This window comes from Verticillium dahliae, genomic scaffold (assembly GCF_000150675.1).
Source record: "Verticillium dahliae VdLs.17 supercont1.8 genomic scaffold, whole genome shotgun sequence".
Classification (NCBI taxonomy): Eukaryota; Fungi; Ascomycota; class Sordariomycetes; order Glomerellales; family Plectosphaerellaceae; genus Verticillium; species Verticillium dahliae.
This window is the reverse complement of record NW_009276927.1, coordinates 801,901-825,482: the sequence shown is the minus strand read 5'-3', so window position 1 is coordinate 825,482 and position 23,582 is coordinate 801,901. Positions and strand designations below refer to the sequence as shown.

Sequence of the window (23,582 nt, the reverse complement as noted above, 5' to 3'; positions counted from 1 at the left end):
GTCGCCGAGTTCAACCACGTCCTCAGCGCCGACCCGGCGAGCCAGCCGTGGCGCTGGATCGTCGAGACGTACACGCACTGGCACGCCATTGTCTTCCTCCTCATCGAGGCGTCGCGCCGCCCGTGGTCCGCCGTCGTCGAGCGCGCCTGGGTCGCCCTGCACAGCCGCTGGCTGATCCCGCCGCAGCCCAAGGGCGACAAGAGCGCGCGCGTGTGGATCCCGCTGCGGCGCCTCATGCGGCGCGCGCGGCGCCATCGCGATGCTGAGCTCTGGCGGCTGCGCGCCGACCCGGCTGCCGCCGAGGCGCTGCAGAGGCAGGAGGAGCACGTCCCGGTGCCCGTCAGCCCTGGGCCGTTCAAGGGCGGGGACGGCTTGGAGTTGTTCGCGAGACACTGGCGGGATCTTGTGTCCGGGCCGCTGCAGGGTGGCCATGGTGATCTTGCTTCCATCAAGCGAGATGACGCAGGGGCGATGCAGTTTGCTTCGCCTGCGAGACACGATAGCGAATATGGTGTGACGCCATTCAGTGAGTGGTTTCCCAGCGACGAGTATACGCAACCGCATGAAATTGCGGGGGCGTCTCACGACCAACTCGATGAGATGGGGCTGCCGGTGGACTGGTCAAGGAGTGGCTCATTGGGCTTAGACCTGACCCCTGGGTCCTGGGATATGGCAGACTTTGACCAGCTTGGAGGAGCTGACATGGACATGAATGGCGAGGCGAGCATGAATTGGGGGCAGTGGCTGGAATCCGCCACGCTCATGGAGATGGATAATCTGTGAGCTCAAGAGGGCACATGGTAACGCTTGGCATGGGACCAGGTGTGCAAGGCAGCCTACGAACAGTCTTTGGTTATATTCTGCACAAATTGACACACACGTATTGTACCCGTATGAACAGTTCGAGAGCCAACTGGTGACCTGTTGGTCAGGTTTGGCCAATGCTCTATCCAATTTATGCATGTGCTTTTGACACCAGAACATCGAACAAAGTGCCCGAAATGCCAAACAGACGAGCTACCATTGAAGACACTGTTTTTTCCCAATCGAAAGTAAGAATTCCAACAAAAAGTAAGACCAGGAGATATTTGAACGCCTGCACTGTTCCTCCAACACTCAGAGGCTGCCTCGAGAGACTTTCGAGCCAGGTGCTGGTGTATGGTATGCCAATGGAGGCCTAACCAGAGTGTCCACGACCCGATGTCCGGCACTACAGCGAATGTTCGTTGACCTCTTGGTTGACCGCACGGAGAGCCTAGGGAAACATCGGTTCTCGCGGGGTCGAATTTATTCACGGACTCTACCAGAGTCGGGATTGACTGGGTATCCGGGATGTCCCATAGTGATGGAGTTGCCAAACAAGTGAAAAGCGGTAGGATAGTGGTGGCCGCAATGTTTGGCAGAATGAGCTGTTCCAGAATGTCAATGTGAAAGAAGACGGACGAAAAGGCCAAAGTGTGTTCTGTTCAGCCACATGAAAGTCGTTGACGATGAAAATCCCGCCGCGTGACCAGGAAGGCTCCTGGTCAGCGTACCTGGCAAAAGAGCTTCAGTCAAGACAGCCCAGTATTTCGAATGGGCTCAGAAGTGCAACTCAATGTCCGGGCAGGCCAACAGCGTCTCACTTGGTGCACTATTCCACATGACGGGGCATCATCCATGGACTGCCACCATCGATGACTGTTCCTCGACCCTCCCGTTGGTGGGAGGCCTAACAACCATAAAACGCAAAGCGAAAAGACACGAGAGGCATCTATTCAAGATCTTGGTAGACCTTGACCATGCCAGACCATGTCGGAAACAGATCCGTATGAGACGGCAATATCTTTACATCTATACATCTATACATTCGGCGCAAGGAGATCATATTTAACCAAGCGTTCCACCTGTTCAAGATGTCAGCAGAGAAACAAACAAGAAGGACCAGCAGCAGACGCACATCCTCAATACTCGCCTGGAGGAACTTGCGCGTCTCCAGGCCCATCCACACAAAGAGCATGGAAAAGTCGCCATGCTTGGCCATCTCGGCGCCCGACTGCGCGCTCAGCTGGCGCAGGATGGGCAGCGAGCTGCTCAGGAGGTCCATGTCCGGGTTCAGGCTGCGGCCGATGCCCTCGAGGAGCAGGATGCTGATGACGACGTTGACAAAGTCGCCCTCCATGCGCACGTGGTGGCCGCGCACCATGCCGAGGACCTGCTGCAGGATGTCGCCAATCTTGATGTTGCCGAGGGCGAGGGTCCTGCTCTTGACGCCGAGGACGAGGTGCTGCATCTTGAGCGCGAAGATCTCCTGGTCGAGGACGTCGTCGGGCTGGCGGCAGCGCTCGCACATGAGATTGCCAGCTTTGTAGCCATCAAATTCGGCGACGGCCCGGAAGAGGTCGAGAAAGTTGGTGCGGTTCGTGGCGTTGAGCTCGGTGACGAGACCTGTATCGATGAAAATGAGTTGCGGGTGGAACCCTTCGTGCTCAATCTTCTTAAGCTCAGCTTCCCATGCTGCGGGGTCTTTGCGGTGGCGGTAGGGGCGGAGGCGGGCCAGGACTTGCTCCGTCACGTCGTCGCCTTCGTCGGGGTGCTTCTCATGAGAGCTCATGAGACTGGGCTTTTCTGACTGGTAGAAGCGAACCATGATGTTGCCGGGGTGCAGGTCGGCATGGATAAAGTTGTCAATAAGCAGCATACGGAGGAAGGCGTCCAGCCCCTCCTCGGCGATATCTTGCTGGAAGACACCGCCACCGTTCTCCATAAAGTCGGCGAGCGGGATGCCTTGGGCAAACTCTTCGACAAGCACACTGCGCGTGGTGAACTCGGTGTATGGGTACGGGAACCAGGCCGTACTCCTATCTTTAAAGTTTTTGCGGAAGATGGCGAGGTTGGCGGCTTCGATGCGCAGGTCAAGCTGCAGTTTCATCATCTCGCCAAATTGCGCGACTTCATCGGGCAACGACAGCCATTCCATGGTGGGGATGATGTTGATGGCCGAGGCGAAGAAGTACATGATGCGCAGATCGCGACGCACGGTGCGCTCGACGTTGGGGTGCACCACCTTGACGGCGACATAGGATGACGGTACGCGCTTCGGGGAGCTCTTGAGCGCCGTCTCGACATTCCTCACCACCTTGTGGCGCAGGAGGCTGGGCTCTCGCGGCAGATCGCCATCGCTCGGTACCGCCAGTCCTGGCTTGAGCTTGGCCTTGTACACCTGCGCAATGGCGCCGACGCCGAGAGGCTCCTCGTCAAAGTCGTCAAAGATGTCCTCAAAGGACTTGCCGCCAAAGGCATGGGAGACGATGCGTTTTGTTGCGTGGAGGGAATGGGCGGGGGCGTTGGAGTGGAGTTTTGACATGATTTCACACATCTCCGTCGGGAAGATGTCTGATCGAGAAGCGGCCCATTGGCCGAGCTGGAGGCGCGTCAGACGTGCTGCGACACAGGAGCATGAGCACTTCTCACCTTGATGAAGGCCGGACCAGCCCACTCCATGGCCTGCACGAGGAAGCCATACCACCATAATGTTCCGCTCCGCTCGTTGTCGCGGCTGGGCTGGCGAGCGCCGAACCAGATGACTGGCACTGTCACGATGACAGGTACAAAAATGATGACGAGATGCAAGAAGCGAATGCCCGTCATGACTGGTTCGACAACATACGTGTCCAAGCCGATGAGAAGCGAGTGCCATAACCTCGAGAAGCCAACGTCATTGTCATCCAACTTCTTCTTGATCTCGGCCCTGCTGGCCTCGAGCATCCGCCCCTCGCCAGTCTGGTCTGTGCCTTCATTGTCCTTTTGAGAAAGCTCGAAGAATGCTGCTGTACCGAGGGCACCGGTGCCTCCAGCTCGCAGCGCTATCCTCGCAAAGCGAGCGGTCCTCGTCTGTCGCGGCAGCCGCCGTGTCGTCTGGGTGAAGGAGGAGGCCCAGCAGCGGAAGCATCCACGATCGAGGGGTCGGATAGCCTGTCGGAAGGCTGGGCGCGCACAGAAGCGGCCCAGCACGAAGGGCGCGCTCATGGGGGATGAGTGTTGTGGATGGCAAGAAGAAAAGCAATACTATCGCTCTCTCATGATGCCGTCTGAAGGTCGAAAATCGATATAGTTGAGTCAATTGTGCCCTTGGAGGGCGTCTGTCGCGTCATGTCATGATGGGAAGGAGCTTTCGTCCCGCAGCCCCTGCCGCGGCGCGACGCATCTGGAGAGCCATCTTGGTGACGTCAACTGATTGGTCGGGTAAGGTTCGGAGAAACATGTGCATTCTACGGGCCGCGAAGAGAAGGCAATGAAAATGAATCGGGTTGGACATTGCGGAGGTACGTACCGCGGCGGGGCGATGGCGAAATCTTATCGGGCGGAAGGCAGAACGCGACGGGGCAGGTGGATCCACGATGCTCTTGCTGACCATGGGCCTGGAAATTTTGGCTGTCGACATTTCTTGGTGATATCACTGTCTCCTTTCGCCCCTAGACCCTACGATACTCGCATTCAACGTACATCTTCCACGACAACGTTATACACCCCGGAAAACCAGGGATATTATTCTAATCAAGACTCATCAACAAACTCAACATGGGCTGGTTCTGGGCTGATGCGCAGGCTCCCGCCGTTGCTGCCATACCTCACAACCACCCTTCAGATCTCAGCGCCAGGACACCACCAGTATGTCTTTCCATGACTTCCTCTTCGTCACACCGACGGTATTGACGTGTAAACTCCCAGCCTGGATGCCCCATGCACCAAAAGACCGTCGATGCTCTGAACCCTACGCTCCCGAAACCCAAGCCTGCCGCCGCAGCACCCGCCTCCTGTCCCATCGACCACACCCAGCGCGCTGCCGCACCACCGCCATCGTCGTGTCCTGTGGATCACACGCAGCATGCTGCTGCCGCTGCCGCCGCCGCTGAGACACAGCCCAAGTCTTTCCTCTCCCAGATCAACCCCCTGAACTACATGTTCAAGGACATCTCCCAGGCCCCCGCCAGCAACCAGGCCATCAGCCTCCCGACCTCTCGCGAACCCTCGACCATCCCCCGCGGCTCGGGCGACGGCAACTGGGAGTATCCCTCGCCGCAGCAGATGTACAACGCCCTCTTGCGCAAGGGCTACACCGACACGGACATCACAGCTGTCGAGTCCATGGTGGCCTGCCACAACTTCCTCAACGAGGGCGCCTGGGCCGAGATTGTCGGCTGGGAAGATCGCTTCTCACAGGGCCTCTACAAGGGCTTCAGGATGTGCAGCCGTGGCGAGGAGAACGCCCCCGACATGATCGAGGCCGAGCGCACCGGCAAGGAGATCCCGCCCACCCTGACGCGCTTCCAGGGCAGGCCCAAGGACATGACACCCAAGGCCACCATGATGCAGGTACTCGGCTGGATCTACCCGTCCAAGTTTGCGTGAGTCTTGCCTCGTGCCCGTGAGCTTGAGTAAAAAAGGAATACTGACGATGAACAACAGCACCGAGCCCCCCTTTGACCGACACGACTGGTATGTCACGCGCAAGATTGGCAACGAGACGGAGGAGATTCGCTACATCATCGACTACTACTCCGGCGAGCCTGAGCCCTCTGGTGACCCAGTCTTCTACCTCGACGTCCGACCCGCCGTCACCCCGCTAGCCGCCGCCGAGCGCATGATCCGCTGGGGCACCGATGTCTGGTGGCGTGCCACTGGAGCCGAGGTGCGCGAAGCCGCCCGTCTGGAGAAGGAGCGCCAGCAGTGATGAGTCGGCGTTTCGGGCGTTTGCGAGCTTTTGCTCTCCACTCCGGCGTTTGTTGTTCTTGAGAAGAACCAGTTGGGTTCAGGAGTTCCCGGCGCAGTAATGTAAAGATGAGGTGGTTACAGTGGTCCGACGCATCATGTCACTCTTTCTCCTTTCACACCCTCTTGGTGCTTGTCTTATTACCGATTTTTTTTTTCTGATATTCTTTTCCATTGTACCAACAGGCTCACGTGGCCGTCATGTATCTAATGTACTCATGTACCCAACGCCAGAAATGACCCATTTTCCCAAGATTCTACAGCCGCGCCCTCCCATTACTCGTGCAGTAGAAACAGCAGCAACAGCAGCAGCAGCAGCAGCAACGCCTCACGCCGTCTGCGCCGCGAGCTGCGTCACCTGGTCCTTGAGCGCCTGGTCCTCGGCCGCGCCGTTCGTCAGCACCTTGTCGCGCAGGTGATCGACCTGCAGGCCCGCCTCAGCCGGCGTGTCGCCCTGCGCGACGCGGATGCGCGACACCTGCATCTCGAGGAAGAACTTGGGAATCTTAATCTGGCCGACATCGCCGCCGTTGGACCGGATGCCGGCCTCGGTGGCGAGGTACACGACGAGCTGGTTCGTGAACGTGTTGAGGTCATTGTCGGCGAGCGGCTCCGTCGTCGCGAACGTGTCGAGCGCGAACTGCAGCGGCGACACGCCGCCCGCGGCGGCGTCGGCAAAGTTGACGGACGAGAACTTGACGTTGCCGGCCTGCACGTCGGGGATGCCCTGGATCGTCGTGGTGCCGGCGTCGCACGTCACGAGGTCCTGGAACCCGGCGACGTCCTCCTCGACGATGGCGGGCAGGGCTGTCGTGCCGGTGATGAAGCAGGCGTTGGCCTGGCGGCGGAAGAGGCTCCAGGAGGGGGCTGTCTTGGGCGTTAGCGGTGCGGTGCGTGCTTTGGGGGTGCTGCTGTGCGTGGCGCTTGGGCGTGGAGGGGGGACGGACCTGCGAGAGCGACGCTGGCGCTGGCGGCCACGATGGCGATGGAGAACTGCATGGTGATGGTATATATGGGGGTAGCAAGAGCGTCGTGCAACGAGAGACTGGAGGCGAAAGCGACAGAGGTGGAAATGATCGACGACGGGAGGAAGAAGAATACCGAAAAAAAGAATGTTCCTTGCCTGAAGGAGAGAGAATGGAAGAGCTCACTGAGTCTGTGGTAGCGAATGGAGAGAATGGCAGATCGTCAGGGCCATGATCGGTTCTTATGCCGGCGCGATCAACCAGCTCTCGCAGCGGAGGATGTGCCCTGGGCCTCGTCGCAGCTCCTGATCTGTCACCGGGATGCATCACCGAGGAATAGCACGTCGATGGACGGTCTGGCGGTCGTGGTGGCTGCATTGGGACCAGATGGCAGGTCATCTCTGACTGATTGTGTTCCAGAACGCTGGTTCGGAGGAGGTTCACGGGCTTTGGAGACGCATGCCGTCTGAAGGCCGGGCCATGCGACGGCTTGGGTGTGATTCAGAATTGGGCGGGAACAGGGGCTTGAGGTTTCAGGGGGCTCATCCTCTTTTGAGGTTGCATGGCCTTTTGATCCTCGGCTTGCTTGAGAATGGGAGAACGGGAAAATGTCGCTCGAAATGATCTCCCAGCGATGAGCACGATGATCGATCGGTCTGATGTTGTTGTGTGGCTCACTGTTGGGATACTGTGATGCCGTGCAATCAAGTCATCCCATGGCCTGAGGGCTCCGAATGGCGGCGGGAGGCAAGGCGAATAACACGACACTATATTAATACTGCGATAATGTGGACGCTGTAGGCGTCGGGAATCTGTCTTCTTTGGCGCTTGACTCTTCGCGTCATGAATTCATCATGAGGCCCATGGCAAAGATTGACTGCTGCTAAGCCCATGGACAGCGGCTAAGCCCATGGACAGCGGTCAATTCAATATCTGTCAACCTTTGTAGACATCGATTAGGCCTTCGCGAACCACTTTTTTCAATCTTCGGCACAGCCATCAAGTTATTTGTGAAGAAGGGTTGAAGGCAGACAGCCCAGTGGACACATTTCTAGAGGTCTTGACGAGCAGAACGTTGTGATCGGCTCAACCCGAAGACTTTGTGTCTGGCCACAGAAAAAGGCACCATGCGCTGCCCGAATCATGTGCTGCTGACCCAGAGCTGAAACCGAGTCAGACATACCGGCCGGCCTGGACAGGGTTGACACCCGTCTTGGCCCTGCCGTCAGCACCTTAAGCTGCAGCTGGGTGAACGAGCAACAGTCATTTGCTGGGCGACAGACTTCACAGACTTCACAGCATTTGCTCACTTTGTGTAACCACTCTGTAACCACTCAGACACTAGAGACCGCCGCTCTGGCATCATTGTGGCTACGATCAGAGGATTCCATTGCTTCCCGGAATGAGTAGAGCGCTATATCAAAGACAGGATCCAAGCGGCCCATCGGCTTGATGACAAATGCCGCACAGCATGTCCCACGGACTCGGGCTCCCCGAACGGGAGGATAGATGTGCCGAGACTGACACGCGTGTCCCAATCCAGTAATCAGATCAGGCCTTCAGGTCCGAGTCAGAGTGCCAATAACGTCAAACCTTTTGACGGCGAGGCTGGCTGTGAAAACTCACATCATCCCAGGGAACGTGTTCATGCTTGATCCATCTCAAATTCACACACTGTCAGAACCAACAAACCATCTATCGGAGCCCACCAACAGGGAGCGAAACAGAATTCCATCGCACCCCTGACCAGGCATCATAACACCATGGATCTCCAAATCAGCAAGCCTCTGACCCTCAAATGCGGTCTCACGCTGCCTAATCGCCTCGTCAAGGCCGCCATGACCGAGCAGCTAGCCGATACTAAATCTCACCTCCCCACGCCGTCCTTCCTTCGCCCCTACAAGGCCTGGGCCGCTGGCGGCTGGGGCCTCGTCCTGACCGGCAACGTCCAGGTCGACGAGGTCCACCTCGGCCAGCCTCGCGACACGGCCGTCAGCTCGGCCGTCGAGGCCTCGACCGTTCTCGCCAGCTTCAAGGAGTGGGCCGCCGTCTGCAACGCCCACGGCACCCCGACCATTGTCCAGATCAACCACCCGGGCCGCCAGTCACCCCCGGGTGCCGGCGACAGGAGCTTCTTCGCCAAGACGCTGGCCCCGAGCGCCGTCCCGCTGCGTCTCGGCGACGATCCCATCTCGCGCGCCCTGAGCGCCATCGCCTTTGGCACGCCCAAGGCCATGTCCGTTGACGAGATCAAGGACGTCATCAGGCGGTTCGCCGAGACGGCGCGCATCACCGCCGAGGCCGGGTTCCAGGGTGTGCAGGTGCACGGCGCCCACGGCTATCTGGTCGCGCAGTTCCTCTCGGCCAAGACCAACACGCGAACAGACGCCTACGGCGGCTCGCCCGCCAAGAGGGCGCGGTTCGCGGTCGAGATCGTCGAGGCCATCCGGGCCGTGGTGCCCAAGGAGTTCTGCGTCGGCATCAAGCTCAACTCGGTCGATCACCAGAGCAAGGCGGAGCTCAGCGACTGCGTTGAGCAGCTCAAGCTCATCGCGCAGGCTGGCGTCGATTTCATCGAGGTCAGCGGTGGCTCATACGAGGACCCAACGGTAAGCATCCACCCCCCCACGCGCGTCCGTCAAATCGCTGTTCAGACATGCTGACAGGTCGCAGATGAGTCGTGGCCCCATTGCTGTCGAAGGCAAGTCGGAGCGCACCAAGGCCCGCGAGGCCTTCTTCCTCGACTTTGCGGCCGCCATCCGCGATCAGTTCCCCGACGTGCCGCTCGTTGTCACTGGCGGCTTCCGCACGCGGCAGGGCATGGAGAGCGCTGTCCGCGACGGCGGTTGCGATGCCGTCGGCGTTGGCCGGCCGGCGGTGCTAAACCCGTCGCTGCCGTTGAACACTGTGTTCAACAAGGAGATTGACGATGCTTCGGCGAAGTTGTACGCGAAGAAGATCGAATCGCCATGGTTCCTCCAGAAGATTGGCCTGAAGAACGTCGGCGCGGGCATCGAGATTGTGAGTTCCCAACTGCCCCGAAATACAACCTCTCGGACGAGACTGACAGCTTTTGTAGTCGTGGTACTCAAAGGCCATGGGCGATATCGACCCTACGAAGGCATCTTTGTAGACTTTGGCTGGTGAGTAAGGCTTGGTAAAGGTTGTAGTTTTTGTTCTCTACAGTATCTTAGACCTAGATCTGATGCACTTCATTGGCTTTGGTTGCGAGACGCATGTCTATGGAGACATGTTGAAGTGCTTTTCTTAATATACCGTTCGTCCAGGTGATCGTCTGTTCCAGTCTAATGAGATGTTATCAGACTCTTCATGTCCTTGAGTCCTTTCCTAGCGATGGGCAGCCTGCTCAGTGGCCTTGAGTGACTTGGCCTCTTCGTTGTACTTATCTCTTTGCTCCCCAGACATGGCCCGCCATATCTGCAATGCCTCATGAAACTCTTGAGAACTCGTTCCCACACTCCTCTTGTCGCAGAATAATCCAAGGCCCGTGATAATTTGAGGCATTCCGTACACCTGTTTCTCGTATCTTCGGCCAAAGTCCCGTTCCCGTGCGACATCCTGATACCGCTGTTTCCCTCCCTCTGTCTGAGACACATGCACTTCAAGTGGCACACGATGTGGTGCAACGCGATGAGGGTTGAAGCGATCTGGGTCCTCGTGTCAGGACCCTGCGGAACCGCCCAGGGCCTGCCAAGCCAGGGGGGCTGGCCAGGGGCTAAGGGTCATGAGAGAACGTATATATAGGCCGCGGAGGGCCCCCCGAAGCTGCGGAGGGCCAGAATTCAGATGTATTCCTATCCCATACCTATATTCTAAACTACCTGCGGACCATGTGGAAGACCCCTTCACTCTGTTCTAAACAACGCTCTGACACCTCGGCTATCGCTGTGTCGTACCAGGCCCAGGCCTCGCGTCGGACCGCTTCAGATCGCGTGCGATAGGTCTCCTTTTCCGCCTCGGGCAAAGCAGACCACCGCAGCCCAGCATCGTAGCCTCTGATATTGGTGTCGTTGATGAATATCTGCATGGCAGAGCGCAACTCCACCGCCGATGCAAGTGGCCAAGGCCCTCCTTGGAAATCAGCTTGTGAGATTGGAGTCGCTATTGCCACAGGTTGACTCGACACCCTCGGCGGAAACTGGCGTCTGGCGGCAGCCTGGGTAACTAAGATGAGGTCCGGGATGAGCCTTCTTGATATCAGATTGACAGCGTGCCCGTATCCAGGAGAATGAAAAGCTGCCGTACATCTTGCTGGATATGAACCGTCGATCTTCTCGTGAAACCCGTTGGTAAGGAGCTGAACTTCGGCGGCACTTGTGAACGTCTCAAAATGCCCACGATCTATCGCCTCTTTGGCCTTGGCGTACACCTCAACAGGCGTGCTGAGTGTTCCAGCCGTGGCGCGTTGGATGTTGTTTCGCACCACGTCTGGCGGTGGCCAGCAGAACAGTTCATGAACATCCTCAGTCGTGAGAGAGTCTGGCTGGGCGAGCGCTCTTCCGATCACGTCGTTACGGCCAAGCAGATTGTTGCGCTCTTCCTGCGTAAGCTAGTCTTGTTGGTCTCGAGCCTTGTCGTACAAGGCTTCCTGGACGGCATCGTTGGCAATCTCCGCGTGAGAGGAGCATTGCTCTTGATGTTGCTGGAGGAATCGTTCCATGCAAGCTTGTGCAGCGGCCTCAGCACGCTCCATATTCTCAGCGTAATCATCCGCATCACAATCTGCGTCCGGATCGAACCAGTCCTTCTCTCTTGTTGCGCATTTAGGGTCAACACGCGCACCTGCCATGTTCAAGTATGCTGTTTGTGGGAAATGTGACAATAGCCAAAGAGCCGAACAGTATCTAGAAAGCAAGAATTGGAAACAGATCCCAGCAGTTTCATCCGTGCTCGGAAGCTAACAATGAGAGCATTGGGACGACGCCAAGACAGGAGCCGTGTGATCCGAAGCTGACACAATAATGAGCCAGTAGCCTGTAAATTATTCTCGATCATCTCGCTTCGCAATCCAGCTTGATTGCAGCGTTTTTATCTGTTAAACTGGTGATAAGGAAGCCCACCAACATCTGAAGTTCCCACTGCCGCTTTTTGTGTGCAACGAACTTCGATGCCTGGCAACGGCGAGAATAGATCCTGTTTTGCTTAGACACAAGATAGTGAAGGAGACTTCCATTTGCAGATTTTGATAGAGCGTCCAAAATGCGAAACGGGCAGACTCCACCTGTGAGTCTCTTTCAATTAATTGGCAGTTCTTCTGAAGCACCAAAAATGATCACCACCCTAGAGCAGAAATCAAGCAATCCCCATACAATATGTCAGCTCAAGAAACCGCAAGCGAGGAAATGAAAACTTTGATCACTACACTGAAATCAAAATCAACAGCATTGATCTAAAAGATCAACGGCGTCAAAACCTAGCCCCAGATACAACCTTCTTGGGTGTGATGCAGGGACACTGTAGGACTCTAGAAGCTGATAATCTTGTAGTGACTGTAGTACCATCCGTTGAACTTGACCCTGATGTTAAGCGCCACCCAAATCTCGTTCCCGTTCTTCAGATAAAGCCTAATGGCGCCAACAGCCAGGAAAAGTTCGATGTTCAAAACAACGCCATCTTTGAGGTTTCCAACAATGTCACCAAGGCTGATACCGAGAACGCTGATAATGACTCCAGTCTCCAAAGTGTACGCGTCGACATAGCCAATGATCTTAGGATATGTTAGACGAATCTTGCAAAACACACTCTCGACGTACATTCACCGGACCATAGCCCCAGTCGAGATCGATACAGCTTTCACTGTCTTCCAGGAGGGAGGATGTGGGCAGTTTTGACTTGCTTAACACTCCAAGTGCCGCCTCCTTCCTCGGGAGACTCGAGGCTGACAATGGCACCTGATTGCGTGGGTTGTTAAGCTAGCTACCCCTACAATATAAGTCAGTGGCTGAACCTACCAACTTTCTCCTCGGCAGACATTGTAGGATGCTCTGGGACAGGCATCGATTCAGAATGGAGACACACGAAGCAGCTTGCACTTACCGCGATCGACTGGCAAGACCTCTCGAGGACGAAGGGTGGTTCCTGGCTTGGGAATTTACAATATAAGCAGACCTCTCGAAGTATGCGCCAATCACCTCGCCACTCTCGCGACTCTAACTGAGGAAAAGTTGGTCGACGGCGCACAAAGCGACGGACGAAAGCGACAGCACGAGCCATACCCAAAATGCGTTTGCTGACATTTCCTTTGAGGTCCTTGTGCTAGCCAACGTCTTGTTAGCGACTCGCAAGGCGCCATACAAAGATGATTTGCATGTTGGACTGTGTCTTTGTGTTGTTGGGCAGCATTTGACTTTCGAGTCAAAGCCACGCCCGCCAACACAATAGCCCTGTTCAGGGGCATCTGACACCAAACCCGACTAAAAAGACGGCGAGATCAAGCAAGTTTGAGTCAAAAGAATGTCCCAAGAACATCAGCCCAGCCCGTCTGTTACTTCCGGCCGGTGACAGTGCTTATTTCGCATATTTTTCCATCTCGACCAAGCACCCACAACGTGGTCACAACACCGTCGCTGACGAAAATGTGTTACCGCGTCTACACCCACACCCTAAAGTGCGACACGCGGCCCGTGATATGTGACGGGCGAAACCTGCTAGTTGACCCATACGCCGCTCCGATTCTGTGTGTCTGTAAGCCAAATCACCACATCCCATCCAAGAGCCGCTGCCGCCATCACGGTTGCTGCGTCCGGACTGTTCGACATTACGATTGCCCCCGAAGGTGCCGCAAACCTGTTATCTACCACATGCATATCCAGGAACATGTACCACGGAGTGTGCATTTCAGCGAGCACGAACGCGGCGCATCCTAGCGCGACTTACCTATCTTTGATGGCAACATTTTCCCTATACGCTCTGCACCCGGCGGCTCGAAGCCATATACCTGTCCGATCGAAAGCGTCGAGTTTCGGCGGGCGCGAGACGAGTTGCTCGAAGTCGGACGCATTCTCGACCACGCCGTGCTGGAAATCGACAAGGCGCTCTACACCGCCCGTAAGCACGACAAGAAACACAGACATGCGCACGGCTCTTGCAGGTGCGAGTGGCAGAAGAAAGTGGAAAACTCTAAGGAGCATGCAGACAACCTCGAGGTGGCAGTCGAGCATTTTGAAGACTTGTGGCGAGCGTGGAAGCGATATCTGCGAAGCTTGGAAAGGAGGGGGGATCGGCGAGTGGGTGGACTGGAAGAGTGGCGGCGACGCGAAGGCCGCGGCAGCGAGTTCGAAGAGTTTGATCGGCTTAACAGCTTCTACAAGAAAGATATCAGGGTGTATGAGATGGATCACGTGCAAGCGAAGCAACAAACTCGACAAGCGGAGAACTTTCACCAAGACTACCTTATCCTTGCGGGGGAAGGAAGAAGACAGAACACTGACTGGCACAAGCATGAGAGGGGATACAAGAAGGCACGGAGCACTTCTGATCACATTCAACCGGGATCAGGTTATGGGAAGACCCACTACGAGTATACTGGCAGATGCGAATCGGGGCAATGCAAAGATTGGCATGTTGGAGGTCGGTTCCGGCCCTGGAGGAGGTCTTTACATTGATTGTCTGGTCCCATTGTGCTGTTTATCTAGAAAGGCGGTTGGATGTCCCTCATGGTCGCGTGCGTGGGCTGTCGATCAAGCTCTGAAAGCCTTGTTGGGCTTAAAGAGCTATTGTCATACAGAAATGGGAACATTATTCACTATAGAATGAATTCAACTAACGTGCATGATAAGCAAGTGGGCCAAACAAGCAAGTGGGCCACCTGACGACGAAAACGCGACCTTCTTACGTTAACCATTAATTCTTCCACCAACAACGATGTCTCCGCCCTCACAAGAACGTCAATTACAGCTTGCTCTTCAGGCTATTCAAAATGACCCAGATCTCAGTATACGCGCTGCGACAAATATCTTTGGTGTTCCCCGAATGACCTTGACGCGTCGACTACGCGGTATTACTTCGCAACGCGACAGGATCCCCCTCAATCGAAATTTGACGGAGCTCGAGGAGTTAACGATTGTTCAATACATACTTGAGCTAAATTCCCGAGCATTTCCTCCCCGGCTTTGTGAGGTTGAAGATATGGCTAATCGACTGCTAGCCGACCGCGACGCGCCGAGTGTCGGGAAGCGCTGGGCCTCAAACTTCGTCAGGCGACAACCAGAGCTTAAGACGCGTTTCTTTCGCAGATATGACTATCAGAGAGCCCAATGCGAAGATCCCGAGGCAATTCGCGATTGGTTCGCGCTCGTAAAGAACACAATCGCCAAATACGGTATCGCGGAGCCTGATATCTATAACTTCGATGAGACTGGGTTTATGATGGGCGTTATCGGGTCCGGAATGGTCGTTACGAACGCCGAAAGACGTTCTAATACGAAAATGGTCCAACCAGGAGGTCGGGAATGGGTGACAGTGATCCAAGGCGTTGGCGCAGACGGGTGGTGTGTCCCGCCGTTCATCATTATGGCGGGCAAAAATCACCTCTCAAGCTGGTACGAAGACAGCCCTCTACCTCACGACTGGGTAATCGCTACGACAGACAAAGGCTGGACAACAAATGAGAAAGGTCTAGAATGGATTCAGCATTTTGACAAGCATACCAAGCCCCGTCGGTCGGCCGGATATCGCCTCCTTATCCTAGATGGGCACCAAAGTCACCATTCCGTTGAGTTCGAGCTCTACTGCAAGGAAAACAACATCATTACGCTATGCATGCCTCCCCATTCATCTCACCTACTTCAACCTCTTGATGTTGGCTGTTTTGGCCCGCTAAAGCAGGCCTACGGTCGGCAAATTGAGAAGAAGATGAGGGCAGGTACAAGCCACATCACGAAGGAGGACTTCTTTCCCGCGTTTTTCGCAGCTTTCAAAGAAGCTATGACGGAAAGGAATATCAAGGGGGGGTTCAGAGGTGCTGGGCTTGTCCCAATGAGCCCCGAAATTGTGGTTTCAAAGCTGGATGTGAAGCTACGGACACCGACGCCCGTCGAGGGGGTCCCCGATACATCAGAACCTTGGGTCTCCCAAACGCCTCACAACCCGATTGAAGCTAGCTGTCAGTCAGAGTTTATTAAAGGTCGAATCGCCCGACACCAAGGAAGCTCTCCGACGTCGATTCTTAACGCTATAGACCACTTTACCAAGGGGACGCGTGGAATCATGCATCAACTCGCCCTATTGAAGTCGGAGAACCAGATCCTTCGAGACGAGAACGCGACACTCAGCAAGCGTCGGAGAGCTAAGAAAACACGTCTCAGGCAAGGAGGGAGTCTAACTCTAGGTGAGGGACAGGAGATACAAACCAATATCGAGGTTCAGGTCCAGATAAATGAGGAAACGCGTCAGAGAAGCAGTCGCCAACCAAGGGACGGGACGAAGAAACGGCGCTGCGGTGTCTGCGGCGAGCCTGGACATAATGCGCGGACTTGTCAGCTGGAGACGAGGGCTTCTGAAGAAGAGGATTTCAAGTAGTTTCAATTGATTTAAGGCGTTAGGGTTCACCGGGATGCTGCTGTCGTCGCATGGTCGTGGTCAGGTGGCCCACTTGCTTGTTTGGCCCACTTGCTTATCATGCACGTTATTTAAAAAAAGCCTACTTCAGATGCAACCATCATGCGCTCTAATAGGCCTTTCATCAGGATAAACTGAGCCTTTCGCGGAAAGCTGTGATTTCAGGAATACCAACAGGATGATGTTGTTGTTTATGTCCTGCACCCTGCTCTCAGGACACAAAGCACTTATGAATCAGAGGGCTATGGCCTGGGCAAGAACGCGTTCTTGCCTGCCAAAATAACACGCACGAAAAGGCATCAACAAGCCCGCACGCCAGGTCTTGCTTTTCTGTCCCCTCCTACTACTCCCTACCCGCAAAGCGACTAAGCACAGCAGTTACGCATCACCAAACTGAAGGCTCTCGACGCCGGGTCCCCGCGCAATCATCACGAAGATTCAGTTGATATCCAAAGCGCTCGCATGCGGTCATAATGAACCTTTCTCGATTCTAAGCGACCATTCGACAAGCTATAGCTCTGCTAGGTATGTGCGACTTCTCCGCTTTCCGAGCTTGCGTAATAGCTCCATGCCACTCATGCCTCATGCCCGCATAAGGCTTGAATGTGCTTTTGGATTGAAGAGCCTGAAATGAATGATCACTAACCTATTCCTGTATCACGTAGTTCATCGAGTTGAGGACCCTAATCTGCGAGCTGTTGAACTTGCGTAGGTAGCGGATAAGAGCTTACGGGCTTGATATACGCGGCTGAATCGACCTGACTGACATTCCAGCGCTGTCAGGTATTGCTTAGAGCCACAAAGAGAACCGATAGCAGCATCAAAAGTAACCATGGAGTGTCTTTCGCATGCCAAAGGTTGCCACTGTCGACAGTGTATCGCGGAGCTTTCCAGCCCCCCTCGTCAGCTGAAGGATTCCCAATCGGGCAGTGATGATGGAACCGAAGTCAGAGCTTCTCAACCCGCCAATGAACATGAACGCGGCGACCATCATGAACGCCGCGACCATCATGAACGCCGCGACCATCATGAACGCAGCGGCCAATATGAACGCAGCGACCATCATGAACGCAGCGGACATCATGATCTAGCTATCCATGGCGTCACTCATGATAGTGGTCCGATCAGAGGCAGCACATCTCATGATGGCCAGGGCACTTTCCCTTGCAATGCTGCAGCATCGTTCACGACCTCTTCCGAACAAGGCCAGTACTTTCATGTGCAAGGCTCGGTGCAGGGATCCCATCTCTCGCAGTATGCCCTCTTGGATCATGCTGCCAAAATGCCAAGCTCGCGGGCTCGTTGGCCTCTGCAGAATGCCACGCCTCGTGGCTCGACTACGTCCCGCGGTGGGACCCTTGACAGCATGAGCCAGCATGCAAGCAAGAGTGAGAATGAAAGAGACAGCGACGATTTCCATGAGCGGGAGAAAAAGAAGTTTGCTCGAATCGATTCTCTCACTATTCCTGCCCGCGATTTAGCACTTCTTGGTGAGCTCCCCCTTGTCGTTGGTTCATTTGTGGCCTGAAAGCATCTAACCGCGCCTTCCTTCAGCCCATCACCCTGCTGCCGACAAAGACTATCAACATGACCAGAGCTTGGCTTCTGATTCTCTCCCGGCCCGCGATGCAAACGAAGAGAATGATGCTCAAGGTGATCAAGAAGCCTCGCACAATGCTGCCGCCATTGAGACTTTGCTCATGGCTCTGAGAGACACCGCCCCGGCCCAGACAGTCGAAGACCGCCTTCTTGGCAACTTGGCTCGGCGCATTTCAACTCCAGAGCTGGTGAACATACGCAGGAGCTTCTTCAATACGCCTCATGCGAGCCACCCCACCGAGGACCCAGAAGATTCTCTCCCCATCTTGAACAGCCAAGGTGGCCGCAACAGACCAGAGCTCTGTCAGCGCTTTCTAGACATTGTCAACAGCTGTCTCAGGGACCGCAACCCCAGAGTCATCCGCATTGTAGTGACAGTCGTGGTTCTGATCAGCCTCGGCGTCTCGGCAGTCGTGGTCATGGCAGTTCACTACGCAGACCCCGACAAATACCGGCCCACCATAATGATTGCTCCGGTCGTCCTGGCGTTCACCTTTGTGGTCGTGGCCGGCATCTTCTTCGCCAGCGCCCCCATTGCTCGCTGCGACGTGGGCGTCGAGCTCGACAACTTGGCTGGCGGCGTCCGTGGAGGTCCTTCTCCGAGTGTCCTTTCCTCGTCCACCGAGCTGACCATCCCTGTCGCTGCCCGTCTCGGCCCCCGCGTCGAGGTCCGCATTCGGTCTGGTCCTCGGCCCCTGACCCCATTCCCCGCAGCTGCCATCGCCATCCCTGCCGTCCTCCCACCCCCAGGAACTCGGCCACCCCGCCTTGTGGCTTCCGAGGGCTCCGAACGGTCGGCTTCAGCCAACTAGATTTGTGCTGGTTATTAGCGTTGGGTCTGCCCTCCATCTGGAACTGAGGGTGAAGAGAGGAGATGAAGGGGGTATACATGGAGGAAAGGATGAAGAGGGGACGAAAGGAAGGATGACAGAACGGATGAAGGGAAGGACTTGAAGAAGACTTGAGGTCACTCTTTGACGACACACTCATCAGTATGCTGCCTGGATCATGTTCATTTTGTGTAAACCAAGTTGGAGTACCATTCATGTAACTGCCATACATACCACGCCCGTGAGCCTTGGTCTTGCAGCACAAGGTCGACGTTGGGGCCCGTGATGCTACACATAGAATCTGGCCTCGGTCCAAACATGCCGCTGGTCCAAGGGGCGAGCATCCCAAAGGCCTCCTCCACAACCCTGATCGACATCCCCGCAAGATGCTTCCCCGGGTGACTGACCCACTACAACGAACCTGCACTGCAGCCTGCGAATAGAAGTGAAGCCCGAAATGAGATGGCAAAGTGACAACGCAGTAGCGCAAACCTGTCGGCTCATCTCATCGCGGCAGGCTGAGATCGGACGTTTCCCCCGGTTTGGTCCACCAATCTTGGTCTGGCAAGAACCCTCCCAAGTACGAAGACGCCTTTCCGCCTCCGCATCTTCCATTCACTGCGGGGGTACACACCAACCTTCATGTTGCTCTCACCCTCCGCACCAGACCCTCGCCCACGACATGACGTCCTTTTTGGGCAGGCGAATCGTACCTCGTCTGCGGGTCAAAGCAGGCCGAGCCCACTGTTGCGACGCTGTAGCTTCCTATGCTCTGGACACAATGTCGACATCTGCCCGCTTGATGGAGGCCGGCATGATGATGATCGGCAGCATGCATGAGAGGGTTTCATCGTCTTGCAAAGCTGCGATTCTTGCAAAGGGCAATTGGGGCAGGGAACTGGGGCACATAAGGATGTTGGGGTCCAGGCACAAATATTTCAAGACAACACGGCACATGTAGCACAGCGGGTTTCGCCAGAATCGTTACATCGCGACTGTCATGGCTCAATCGTCAAGGGCTGTGATCCTGCTGGCTGCGATCTTACTGCAGTTCCTCAATTTGCCGTTTCTTGTCGCTGCGAGCATCCAAGAAAAGCTCGTGGGATTCGAGCCATCCGCCGGGGCCGTTGAAATCCACAGCGCCACCATCCTTTACGATGATAATGATCCGGTCGGTATCAAGATTGCCGTAAATAGCCTGGCCGAGGACCTGGAGCAAATCACGGGCCGCAAGCCACCTGTCAAAGCATGGCGAGGCGCCAACCAGACCAGCGACTCTGGCTCTCGTACTTCTCCTCAAGCTGTCATTATTGCCGCGACCGTCGACTCCCCGCTCCTGCAGGCCCTCGAGCGCGCGAACAAAGTTGATGTTGAAGGTCTTCGTGGCAAGTGGGAGTCTTTCCACACCACCCTGGTCAAGGATCCTCTGCCTGGCGTTCAGCATGCGCTCGTCATCGCTGGCAGCGACATGCGTGGCGCCATGTTTGGCGTCTACACATTGTCGGAACAGAGTGGAAAGTCTCCGTGAGTCAAATTCTCCAAGTCCCACGTCATGGCCTTCTACTATGGACGGTTTCTGTATCAAGTATCGCTAACAAGCCGCGATGGCAGCCTGCACTGGTGGGCGGACGTCCCCGTAACCAAGCACAGGAGGATCTACGCCCTCGACAAGACATTGACCCTCGGCGAGCCGAGCGTCAAGTTCCGCGGCATCTTCATCAACGACGAAGCCCCTGCTCTGACCGGCTGGTGGGCGAACCACGCAAACAGAACAGACTACACCTTCGACGCCGAATTCTACGAGCGCGTCTACGACCTGCTCCTCCGCCTCAAGGCAAACTTCATCTGGCCCGCCATGTGGGCGAGCTTCGTCCCCAAGCCGGGTCGCATCTTCTTCACCGACGACAGCCGGAGCCAGCAGCTGGCGAGCGACTACGGCATCGTCGTGTCGACGAGCCACCACGAGCCCATGCAGCGGGCATCGAACGAGTGGACGCTCAACCCGGCAGGCAAGTGGAATTGGGTTGAGAACAAGGACAATGTCGTCAAGTTCATGGACGAGGGCATTCGGCGCGCAGGCCAGAACGAGACGTACTTCACGCTGGGCATGCGCGGCGAGAATGACGGACCGATCAACGCCGCTGATCCCATCGCTGTCCTCGAAGATGTCTTCGAGACACAGCGCGGACTGCTGGCTAAGCACTACGGCAACGTGACGGCCGCACGACGTAAGTTGGAGCCTTTGACTGTACAGAGTGCAGCTTGGGCTGATACGTGCATACAGAGGTCTGGACTATTTACAAGGAGGTTGCGACCTACTACGCCGCAGGCCTGACGCCCCCAGACGATGTGACGCTCATGTTTACCGACGACAACTGGGGTAATGTGCAGCGCTTGCCAACTGAAGAGGAGCGGAAAAGATCGGGAGGCATTGGCGTAAATACATTTGCCCCTTCCCCCTTCCCTGATGCCTGAAAACTCCCAGAACGCTGATTTATATGTGGCTCTCTATAGCTGTACTACCACTTTGCCTACGTTGGACGACCGAAGAGCTGGAAGTGGCAAAACTGCAACAACTTGGTAAGAGATCACGGCTCTCCAGATCCCTCGGAAAGCGCGCCACCGACTGATAATTATCGCAGCCCAAAGTATACAAAGAGCTGTTCCAAGCTGCCGAGCGCGGAGCAGATCGCATCTGGGTGCTTAACGTTGGAGATATCAAACCTCTTGAGGTTCCCATCAATTTGGCGATGGATCTCGCGTGGAATAAAACACGTTTTGACCTGGACAGCCTACCACAGTATCTCGAGACCCTGGCCGAGAGAGACTTCGGCGCTGAAGTGGCCAAGGACGTCGCGTCAGCTTGGTTGGCCTATAGCCACCTGATCGGCATGCGGCAGTTTGAGACGACCGAGCCCACGACATTCTCCCAGCTGAGTTTCGAGGAAGCTGACAAAATCGTCAAAGCCTGGAAGTCACTCGCAGAGCTGGCTCAGTCGATCAGTGACAGGCTGCCTCGCAATCGCCGTGACGCCCTCTACCACACGCTTCTGTATCCTGCGTTAGCTGGGCATAACTACATTTCGATCGTCCTGGGACAGGGCAAGAACCAGCAGTACGGCTTCGAAAGACGAAACTCGGCCAACGCCGTTGCTCACAGGCTGATCGACGAATTCGAGAACGACCACGATCTCGTCCAGAGATACGACCGCATCGCCGGCGGCAAATGGAAGGGCATCATGGCGACGCCCAAGTTCGATATGAACGTTGCCGACTGGCGTCCGTCGTCGCGTGACGTCCTTTCCAACTTGTCCTTCGTCCAGCTACGCCAGGACTTTGACTACGGTTTCGGGAACCTGGGCATCTACGTCGAGCAATCGCGAAGCGCGCTGTCACAGGGCCGCATCTGCGCCTCTATCAACCCTTCACTGCCTACGAAAGACGGCTTTTCGCCGAGGATGCGCCTCATGCAACCTCATGGACCCGAGTCTCGCTTCATCGAGCTGTTCCACCGTGGCGATCAGCGCAAGCCGATCCCTTGGTCCGTGGGTGCGGCCGAGTCGTGGATCAGATTCTCCAAGACGTCGGGCCAAGTCACGGCCGACGAACCGGATGCACGCATCCATGTCAGCATCGACTGGGCGTCTGTGCCGTCGGGGCTCAATAAAACGGTCGAAATTCGCGTTTCGTGGGAGCCAGAGCCCTACTTCGACATTGTTCACCTGCCCATACTCAACTTGAACGCTCCTACAGACTTCAAGGGCTTCCCTGAAACTGACGGTTACATCTCAATCGAAGGACCTCACCACCAGAGGTCATCAGGCGAGGCCAGCGGCGATGAGATTGGCTTCCAATACGCACCTCTCCTCGGCTCCCGATCCGAATCCGGCTCCGTCGCACTACGCCCATACGCGGCTGCCAAGAAGGCCCCAGAGGATGCAAAGAAAGCTTGGCTAGAATATGACATCTACATCCTCGGCCAGGCTACGCGCAACCAGGTCAACGCGACAGTGTACATTAACGGTGCTTTGGACACCGACCCCAATACGCCGATGGAGTTCTCTCTGTCCGTTGATGACGCGGCGGCAAAGTTCACGCGCGTCCTGGGCCAGCCGGCCAAGGCGGGCGATACGCCTCCAGAGTGGACGGCAGGTGTGGCGGACCACGTGTGGAAAAAGACCGTTGCGCTTGGTAACCTTGCGCCTGGAAAGCACACGCTGAGATGGCAGGCCAACTCGCCCGAGGTCTATCTCGAGAAGATTGTGGTTGGCACGCAGGGCAGGGTGCCAGATTCCTACTTGGGCCCCCCAGAGACTCGGCTTCTTGAATGATCTTGAGATCTTGTTGTCGAAATAGACTTTGGTAGCTGGATACGAGGAAACTATGATTTAAATGCTGCGCTCGCCTGAGGTAGTTTGCTCATCACAGCTTCAAGGCCCTATATCATTCTCTTGAATGCTTCAGTGATTTGAGATTAAGGTTATTCACGGGCCTATTCCCCGCCTCCGACAGCTCCCATCGTATTCCTGGCCATTGGCAAGCATTCAAAGCCCATCACTGGTCACTGTTGTGTAATCGGACCCTGCATGTGGCGCCGACTACTGCACCTTGTCATCTCACGCACCTCACTAGTTGTCGTCTCCACGCAGATCTTCACTTTCCATGGAAGTCGAATCGAATGGTACACGATCTTTTTACTCCATCGTGCTCAAGATTCCTTGGCTTCGTTTCAATGGATACTCTGCTGTATGCGCTGTCTGCCCGGGAACGAACTGGCCACATTAAGCTCCCAGAGATGATGAATTTTATTGAGCATCCGAGCGTCTATGGCATTCAAAAGTGTGCACCGCATCGTTAT

General features: G+C 55.8%; 9 protein-coding genes across 9 annotated transcripts in view; 5 read left to right on the top strand and 4 right to left on the bottom strand.

Moving 5' to 3' along the window:
* VDAG_04814 (fungal specific transcription factor domain-containing protein) overlaps window positions 1-783 on the top strand; it is a gene marked incomplete at both ends in the record, with an annotated part of 2,694 nt that extends 1,911 nt beyond the window's left edge. The window contains one exon of the mRNA XM_009654418.1: window positions 46-783. Coding sequence (XP_009652713.1) covers window positions 46-783 — 738 coding nt within the window. The remainder of the gene's footprint in view (window positions 1-45) is intronic.
* A 1,058-nt stretch (window positions 784-1,841) lies between these two features.
* Window positions 1,842-4,008, bottom strand: VDAG_04813 (ABC1 family protein; the record flags this gene model as incomplete). The annotated part of the gene is made up of 3 exons (XM_009654417.1): window positions 1,842-1,886; window positions 1,940-3,403; window positions 3,454-4,008. 3 exons carry the CDS (start codon window positions 4,006-4,008, stop codon window positions 1,842-1,844), a joined length of 2,064 nt encoding a protein of 687 aa, XP_009652712.1.
* A 371-nt stretch (window positions 4,009-4,379) lies between these two features.
* VDAG_04812 (cytochrome c heme lyase) lies at window positions 4,380-5,713 on the top strand (the record flags this gene model as incomplete). Its single annotated transcript, XM_009654416.1, has 3 exons — window positions 4,380-4,415; window positions 4,711-5,387; window positions 5,449-5,713. 3 exons carry the CDS (start codon window positions 4,380-4,382, stop codon window positions 5,711-5,713), a joined length of 978 nt encoding a protein of 325 aa, XP_009652711.1.
* A 366-nt stretch (window positions 5,714-6,079) lies between these two features.
* Window positions 6,080-6,750, bottom strand: VDAG_04811 (uncharacterized protein; the record flags this gene model as incomplete). The annotated part of the gene is made up of 2 exons (XM_009654415.1): window positions 6,080-6,618; window positions 6,699-6,750. 2 exons carry the CDS (start codon window positions 6,748-6,750, stop codon window positions 6,080-6,082), a joined length of 591 nt encoding a protein of 196 aa, XP_009652710.1.
* Window positions 6,751-8,479: 1,729 nt separating this feature from the next.
* Window positions 8,480-9,849, top strand: VDAG_04810 (NADPH dehydrogenase; the record flags this gene model as incomplete). The annotated part of the gene is made up of 3 exons (XM_009654414.1): window positions 8,480-9,325; window positions 9,390-9,737; window positions 9,796-9,849. The coding sequence occupies 3 exons, from the start codon at window positions 8,480-8,482 to the stop codon at window positions 9,847-9,849; spliced, it is 1,248 nt and encodes a 415-aa protein (XP_009652709.1).
* A 705-nt stretch (window positions 9,850-10,554) lies between these two features.
* On the bottom strand, window positions 10,555-11,526 carry VDAG_04809 (uncharacterized protein; the record flags this gene model as incomplete). Its single annotated transcript, XM_009654413.1, has 2 exons — window positions 10,555-11,233; window positions 11,318-11,526. The coding sequence occupies 2 exons, from the start codon at window positions 11,524-11,526 to the stop codon at window positions 10,555-10,557; spliced, it is 888 nt and encodes a 295-aa protein (XP_009652708.1).
* Window positions 11,527-12,201: 675 nt separating this feature from the next.
* Window positions 12,202-12,710, bottom strand: VDAG_04808 (uncharacterized protein; the record flags this gene model as incomplete). The annotated part of the gene is made up of 3 exons (XM_009654412.1): window positions 12,202-12,444; window positions 12,491-12,628; window positions 12,693-12,710. 3 exons carry the CDS (start codon window positions 12,708-12,710, stop codon window positions 12,202-12,204), a joined length of 399 nt encoding a protein of 132 aa, XP_009652707.1.
* Window positions 12,711-17,127: 4,417 nt separating this feature from the next.
* On the top strand, window positions 17,128-18,706 carry VDAG_04807 (uncharacterized protein; the record flags this gene model as incomplete). The annotated part of the gene is made up of 2 exons (XM_009654411.1): window positions 17,128-17,785; window positions 17,850-18,706. 2 exons carry the CDS (start codon window positions 17,128-17,130, stop codon window positions 18,704-18,706), a joined length of 1,515 nt encoding a protein of 504 aa, XP_009652706.1.
* A 1,018-nt stretch (window positions 18,707-19,724) lies between these two features.
* VDAG_04806 (uncharacterized protein) lies at window positions 19,725-23,055 on the top strand (the record flags this gene model as incomplete). The annotated part of the gene is made up of 4 exons (XM_009654410.1): window positions 19,725-20,248; window positions 20,336-20,952; window positions 21,009-21,160; window positions 21,367-23,055. 4 exons carry the CDS (start codon window positions 19,725-19,727, stop codon window positions 23,053-23,055), a joined length of 2,982 nt encoding a protein of 993 aa, XP_009652705.1.
* Between the last annotated feature and the right edge of the window lie 527 nt (window positions 23,056-23,582).